The sequence below is a fragment of the Cebus imitator genome, unplaced genomic scaffold (genome assembly GCF_001604975.1).
Source record: "Cebus imitator isolate Cc_AM_T3 unplaced genomic scaffold, Cebus_imitator-1.0 Scaffold306, whole genome shotgun sequence".
Lineage (NCBI taxonomy): Eukaryota > Metazoa > Chordata > Mammalia > Primates > Cebidae > Cebus > Cebus imitator.
In genome coordinates this window covers 2,608,244-2,616,051 of record NW_016107621.1, presented here as the reverse complement: position 1 = coordinate 2,616,051, position 7,808 = coordinate 2,608,244, and the positions used below count along the sequence as shown (strand labels likewise).

Genomic DNA, 7,808 nt, shown 5'->3' with positions numbered 1-7,808 from the left:
GGAGGTTGCGGTGAGCCAAGATAACATCATTGCACTCCAGCTCCAGTGACAGAGCAAGACTTCATCTCAAAAAAAAGAAAAAAACTGTTGAGTGTTCAGTCTTTACGAGGAGCTATTCTAAGAGCTTTATACATATAAACTCACTGGCTAAGTCTCACCTGGCCAAGGTGGTATAGCCAGGATTTAAAGCCAAGCAGTCTTGCTGCAGAGCTCATACTCTGAACTACTATGCTACACTACCTCCACCAAAAAGTTCCCCTCCTGGAGATGCTCAGCCCTCACCAAGGGGAGGTATAACCCATGCAGGGTGCCTGTAAATTTCTTTCTTCTGATACCTTCTGTGCTTCTCATCATGGGGACCCTAGCAGCTATTAAAGGACCAAGATTCAACAATGTTGATAGGGGTTTGGACCAAAAGAGAAAAAGGAATTGGACATTCCAAGTAGAAAGCACAGCATGAAATAAGCACAGGGATGGAAAATTAGAGGGGACAGTGTACAGACAGGTCTGGCTGGAATGGATTTGAGTGAGTAATAGCTGTAGCAGAGACTTGTGCTTACCATGTGCCTATCCCTCAGCAAAGGACTTCATGTGGCAATGGAGGCAGAGAGGCAAATGAAGTGACTTGCCCAAGATCACATACAGGCGACAGAGTCAGAGTCAGGATTTGAACTCAGGTCTGTCTTTACCCTCAGACCTCAGTGTGTGAAGGCCACATTCTGGGAGGCCATGAAGGACAGGAGAAGTTTTTGGATTCCAGGCAGTTGCAGGAAACAGGAAATCATTAAAATATTTTTGAGTGGGGAGCAAGGATTGGCCTTTGAGGGCAGCCAGCGTGGGTTTGGGGTGCTGCCAAGGACAGATCAAGATTTCTTGGAGAGTGAAAGGCCCTGGATCTCCAGCCGGCATTCTTGTTTTTGTCATTCTCATTCTGTGGCCAGCTTCCACCCCAGTGTGGAGCCAAGCAGGGCTCCTCAGGAACTGCACGATCATTCCAGTCAGGGTAATTTCCTTCCCTCTCAGCCTCGCCTGCCCCCTTCTTGGCTGAGAAGGTAGGAAGAAGGAGGCCAGAAACACCAAAACAGGCCAAAAGGCCTGTCTTGAGGATTCCCCAGCCCCCCAGGACCCAGAGTGTGCCATGTTCCCTCAAGAGTCCTGAATGGGGACAGAAGCCCAGGCTGAGGGAGTCTAGAGGCTGAAGAAGCCCTGGGAAGAGGACCTCCGACACTCTAGGGTAGAGCAGAAGCTGGTATTAGGGGTGGACCACTGCCTTGCCTTCTCCCTTAGGTGATTTCCTAGCAAGGAGCATCAGTATTGTCATAGCTGAGGGAAGATGCTCTAGGGCCTGCGTCAGGCTAGCCCTCCTTCCTGGGCTGGATGTCAGTAGAGCGCTGGCAGGAACCTCAGCCTTTCCATCAGAAACAAGGCTTGGGTTCTGTCTCAGCCTGTCAACTCCCCGTGGGAACTGGGGCAAAGGGCTTCAGCTCCACAGGCCTTGATGTTCTCACCTACCCAGGGTGAGGCTTTTTGGCTTTTTTTTATTTCTTTTTGTCTAGGCTGACTTGGGGTACTTTTGGATGAGATCAGTGGAGCTCAGAGGCCCTCTTAGCACCCCTTTGTCTTTTATGAAACTTCATTGGAAGGACTTCTGTGTGTCATGCTCTGTGCCTGATCATGGAGTTGTAGAAGTAATTGGGCTGAGCTGCCATCCTCCATGAGCCCACAGTCCAGTGCGAGAGGGAGGATAGTGAGAAGGGCAGCAAGCACTGTGCCTGAGGCAGCAGCAGAGGGGTATGTAGGAAGGCACAAAGGGAGAAGTGGCTGATGGAGAAGGGTTGGAGAGGTGAGCTAGGCAGAGGGAAAAGCACAGATAAAAGGTCTGGAAGCTCATGGGAGCCTGCCCTGTCTTGAGAGTGGTTAAAAATCAAGTTGGAGGCCAGGTGTGGTGGCTCACTCCTTTAATCCCAGCACTTTGGGAGGCTGAGACGGGTGGATCACCTGAGGTCAGGAGATCAAGACCAGCCTGGCTAACATGGTGAAACTCCATCTCTACTAAAAATTCAAAAATTAGCCAGCATGGTGGCGGGCACCTGTAGTCCCAGCTACTTAGAGGCTGAGGCAGGGAGAATTGCCTGAACCTGGGAGGCAGAGGTTGCAGTGAGCCAAGATCACACCACTACATTCCAGCCTAGGTGACAGAGCGAAACTCCATCTCAAAAAAAAAAAAATCGAGTTGGATTCGTCAGCCGGGCGTGGTGGCTCACGCCTGTCATCCAAGCACTTTGGAGGCCAAAGCGAGCAGATCACCTGAGGTTGGGAGTTCAAGATCAGCCTAACCAACATGGTGAAACCCCGTCTTTAAAAAAAAAAAAAGTTGGATTCATTTGTCGGACGTGGGATGGACAGAGGGTGTGGAGCATCCTGCAGAAGAGGGTCTGGGATCACCCTGAGCCACCAGGCCCCATGGGTGGTCAGTTTGGGCTCATTGCAGAAAAAAATGGAGATTGTGAGGCTCCATAATGAGGTTGTTGAGGAAGCAGCTTACATACTTCATTCATTACAATATATAATGTTTAAGATGGGACAGGCTCCTGCTATCACAAGTCTTCTGTTCTAGCAGGGGGCACAGTTAATAAGTAAACAAGGCCAGGCACAGTGGCTCACGCCTGTAATCCCAGCACTTTGGGAGGCCAAGGCGGGTGGATCACAAGGTCAAGAGATGGAGACCATCCTGGCCAACATGGTGAAACCCTGTCTTTACTAAAAATACAGAGATGGGTGTGGTGGTGCACACCTGTAATCCCAGCTACTCAGGAGGCTGAGGCAGGAGAATCACTTGAACCCGGGAGGCAGAGGTTGCAGTGAGCCAAGATAGTGCCACTGCACTCCAGCCCTGCGACAGAGCAAGACTCCATTCCGGGCCGGGCGCGGTGGCTCAAGCCTGTAATCCCAGCACTTTGGGAGGCCGAGGCGGGTGGATCACGAGGTCAAGAGATCGAGACCATCCTGGTCAACATGGTGAAACCCCGTCTCTACTAAAAATACAAAAAATTAGCTGGGCATGTTGGCGCGTGCCTGTAATCCCAGCTGCTGGGGAGGCTGAGGCAGGAGAATTGCCTGAACCCAGGAGGCGGAGGTTGCGGTGAGCCGAGATCGCGCCATTGCACTCCAGCCTGGGTAACAAGAGCGAAACTCCGTCTCAAAAAAAAAAAGACTCCATCTCAATAAATAAATAAATAAACAAATAACTTGATAATTTCAGGTTGTGATAGGTGCTATAAGAAAGACAAGAGAGTAATGTGTTAGAGTAACTGGGGTTGGGGCAGCAGAGTGGGGCATGACTTCAGATTAAGGGTTTAGAGTAGGCCTCAGAGGTGACACTCGAGATGAGGCTTGAGGGAGCTAGCCACTAAGATCAGGAAGGTAAGAAGCAAGTCCAGAAGTCCTAAGACTGGAACAAGCTTGAGTGTTTCAGGAACAAAGGGACATGTGGGAGGAGGCCAAGGACAGGCATGAACCAAGTGGTGGGTTATGGGAGAAGAGAGTTAGAGAGGAGCAGGGGCCAGGTCCTGCATGGCCTTTTAGGCATGTGGAAGCATTTGAATTTTGTTTCTACTATGAAAGGAAGTCACATGGATTTGAGCAGGAGTCCAGCTTGGTCGGATTTTCATTTTTAGAAGGATCTTTATGGCCATGGTGAGGGGCGTGGACTGCAGGAGGCAAGAGTGAAGGCAGGAAACCAGTGAGGAGGGTATGGTATTAATTCCCTCCAGGGGTGCTGGTGGCTTGAGCCAGTGGAACTGGAGAAGTTCAGGGAAATGGCTGACAGCTTGCTGATGGGTTGGGTGTTGGGGGTGAGGGAATGAGGTATATCTGGTAGATGGTTCCCCTTAGACCCCAGGTCCCTTGCTTTGGCACATTACGGGGCCAAATTGCCATCCTGGCACTGACAGCAGGGAGATGGTCTCCTGTGGTTGGATCCCCAAGCCTAATCTTCTGCTTTTCTCCCGCTCTGGCCAGGTCTCCCCTGCCAAATCCACCCTAGCCCGCTGAAGCGCTCCATGTCACTCATACCTACAAGCCCCCAGGCCCCTGGTGAGTGGCCAAGTCCAGAGGAGCTTGGGGCCCGGGCTGCTTTTACCACGCCCGATCACGCACCCCTGTCGCCCCAGAGCAGCGTGGCCTCCTCTGGCAGTGAGCAGACAGAGGAGCAGGGCTCCAGCCGGAACACTTTCCAGGAGGATGGAAGTGGCATGAAAGGTACATTGGGGACAGTAGCACCAGGACCCATTTCTCCATTTCTAGGGGCTTCTGCAGAGTTTAGAGGGCAGAAAGGAGCTTATAGCTGACACCAGCCTACCCCTCTGAGGAGGGGACGTATCTGAGGGGAATAGATAGTCCCTGCTCTTAGGGCTCAAGACTAAGCAGAGAGACCCCACATCTACCCTAACAAGTTCTAGTCTGACTGGGGAGGAGCCCCCTGTCTTCACACACCCCAGTCTGACAAGGAAGCCAGGACACAGGTAACTGACGGAACAGAGGTTCCTGGAAGAGTTTTGAAGTAATCAGTGAGGTCATCCTAGTACACATCCAGCTGAGCAGCTCAGAAGGGTCAGATATCCTCCCCAGGGAAGGCTGCCTGAGAGGGTCTGGCCAGGCAGATAAAGAAGGAGCTGATGGAACCTTAGCTCCTCCCAACCCCCTTCCAATTTTTTGCATTTTTGTGGCTTCCTGTGGGTTTATCCCCACAACCCTTCCTTTACCTTGGTCATCAGGGCCAAACTCCTGACCTTTCACCCTCCCTCCTTTTCCAAAGATGTGCCCTCATGGCTCAAGAGCCTCCGCTTGCACAAGTATGCAGCCCTCTTCTCACAGATGAGCTACGAGGAGATGATGACACTGACTGAGCAGCACCTGGAGTCTCAGGTGAAGGCAAGGGGACCATCAGGGAGGTTCTGGGGGTAGCACTAGTTTGGCATCCTTACAGCCCAAGCCTCCTTTGTCTCCTTGATCTCTATTTGGGCACCCCCAAGTATCTCAGCCTCCCATCTCCAGCTTCTTGTCACCTTCTTCCCTTGTCACAGAACGTCACCAAAGGTGCCCGCCACAAGATAGCCCTGAGCATCCAGAAACTACGTGAGAGACAGAGCGTCCTCAAGTCCCTAGAGAAGGTGAGGATCTGGTATCTGCATCTTCAAGGCCACCCAGCCACCTGGTGGTATCAGTACACCAAAGGCCCTGAGTTGGCCTCCCAACTCCTCAGGTCTGACCTCAGTAGCGCCAGTCCTAGGGAGCTTGACTCCAGGGACCACATATAAGCCAGCATCAAAGGGCTCACTTGCTGGTGGCTAAGAGGCTCCCCTCCCTGTCTGTCCTGGTTTGTGGTTCCAGAATCTCTGTCTTTTGACTCTATACCTTCTCTCTCTTTTTTCTTTTCCATTTCTTACTGGTCTTTCTGGTAGAGGAGAGTGTCTTTGTGTGCACGATCTCTCTTTTCTTTCCATTTGTTTCTAAACTCATTTTCCTTCCATTTCTGATTTGATTTGATCTGACTGATTTGCATTCCTCCTTCCCTTTCCTTGCCACTGTCTTCTGTTTGTATTCTTCCCCACTCAGTATCTGGGTCTGAATCTCTGATTTTGTCCTTGGTGTGTCCCTGAGACTCAACATTAGACTGCCTTTCTCTCACCTTGATGAGAAAGAGGAAATGTGTGCCTATATGTTTGTGGGCTTGCGGTGCCCTTACATGCCTTCTCTATGTGCTGGAACCCAGGGTCCTGCCCAGTCTTCTGCAAGCCCTGTCTGACCCTCTGTGTAGATATCCTCTGTCCCTCATTGTAGGGTCTGCATGTGACCTCAGCCTGTGTCCTCCCATCCAGGATGTGCTAGAAGGTGGGAACCTACGAAACGCTCTGCAGGAGCTACAGCAGATCATCATCACTCCTATCAAGGCCTACAGTGTCCTCCAGGCCACCGTGGCTGCTGCCGCCACCACCCCTACTGCCAAGGATGGGACCCCAGGGGAGCCACCGCTGCCAGGTGCTGAGCCTCCTTTAGCCCACCCCGTCACAGACAAGGGCACTGAGGCCAAGGACCCTCCACCTGCGGAGAACTACCCACCTCTACCAGCTCCAGCTCCCACTGATGGCAGTGAGCCTGCTCCGGCCCCCGTCGCTGACGGAGACATCCCCAGCCAGTTTACACGGGTGATGGGTAAAGGTGAGACCAGCCATGGCCTAGCAGAAAATTCTGAGGCAGAAAGCCAAGTGAACCCAGGCACCAGGGAGCAAATCCAAGTTAGATGGTAGGAGCAGGGCTTTGTAAAGCCTGGGGGACACTGGAACGCTACAGACAGTAGCCAAGACAGAGTGACAAGGCCTCTTGCCCTGGCACATCTGGGCTCTTGGTGGATAACAGCCCTTCCCCTCAAAGCATCTCCAGGCTGAGCAGAAGATGGGGCAGTGTGTCAGAAGAAATTGCATGTAGTAAAGGGTAAGCAGTTGAGGGGAGTCCATTGATTTTTCTTGGAGGGGACCCAAGTCCAGGGGGTGGGGATGGTGAAATTGATCACAGCTTCAGCCTTTCCTAAAGCAGCATGACATCGCAGACTTTACACTTGGATCCAGATCAATCTGGATCTGGACCTGGGGCAAGTGACTCAACTGAGATTTAGGTTTCTCAGCCAAAAACGTCTGTAGTGACAAGATTGTGTCAGGAAGTGTGTTAAATATCCTCATGATAACCCAAGTACCATGGCTAGCACTTAATAGTTGGTACTGATCCAGCCTGAATCTCCTGTTTCTTCTTGTGCACGAGCCAGCTGGAGGCTGGAACATGGCAGAGGGCACACTAGGGGCTAACCTGCCCTTGCTTGTGTCCCACAGTGTGCACCCAGCTGCTGGTGTCCCGACCAGACGAAGAGAACATCACCAGTTACCTCCAGCTCATCGAAAAGTGCCTGACTCATGAGGTAAGACCTTTCCTAACATACTTGAAAAGGGAAAGGCTGCCCCATCATTCTTAGGACCGTTGTGTCATATGTGGCCCACGGGGCCTTGCCTGACCTGGCACCTGCCAGCCCTTTCAGTCTTGCATCTTACCAGTGTTGGCTTTAGAGGGTTTGTCTCAAAGCCCTAGTATACACTCCTCTCTCTCTCCGTCTTTTTTTTTTTTTTTTTTTTTTTTTTTTCCGAGATGGAGTCTCACTCTGTCACCAGGCTGGAGTACAGTGGTGTGTTCTCATCTCACTGTAACCTCCGCCTCCTGGGTTCAAGCAGTCCTCCTGCTTCAGCCTCCCAAGTAACTGGGATTAGAGGCACGTGCCACCACGCCCAACTAATTTTTGTATTTTTTTTTTGAGATGGAGTTTCATTCTTTTTGCCCAGGCTAGAGTGTAATGGTGCAATCTCAGCTCACCACAACCTCCACCTCCCAGGTCCAAGCAATTATTCTGTCTCGGCCTCCCAAGTAGCTAGGATTACAGCCATGCACCACCATGCCCAGCTAATGTTGTATTTTTAGTAGAGATAGGGTTTTTCCATGTTGGACAGGCTGGTCTCGAACTTCCAACCTCAGGTGATCCGCCCGCCTTGGCTTCCCAAAGTGCTGGGATTACAGGCGTGAGCTACAATGCCTGGCCTAATTTTTGTATTTTCAGTAGAGACATTTCACCATGTTGGCCAGGATGGTCTTGATCTCTTGACCTCATGGTCCACCCACCTTAGCCTCCCAAAGTGCGGGGATTACAGGCATAAGCCACTGTGCCGCGCCTTTTTTTTTTTTTTTTTTTTTTTTTTTTTTTTTTTTTT

General features: G+C 51.3%; 1 protein-coding gene across 1 annotated transcript in view; it reads left to right on the top strand.

The window, feature by feature from the left end:
• SAMD4B (sterile alpha motif domain containing 4B) overlaps positions 1-7,808 on the top strand; it is a 46,326-nt gene that overhangs the window by 31,511 nt on the left and 7,007 nt on the right. The window contains exons 4-8 of the mRNA XM_017503039.2: positions 4,021-4,260; positions 4,817-4,926; positions 5,085-5,171; positions 5,880-6,219; positions 6,885-6,970. Of these exons, the coding sequence (XP_017358528.1) occupies positions 4,021-4,260; positions 4,817-4,926; positions 5,085-5,171; positions 5,880-6,219; positions 6,885-6,970 (863 nt within the window). The remainder of the gene's footprint in view (positions 1-4,020; positions 4,261-4,816; positions 4,927-5,084; positions 5,172-5,879; positions 6,220-6,884; positions 6,971-7,808) is intronic.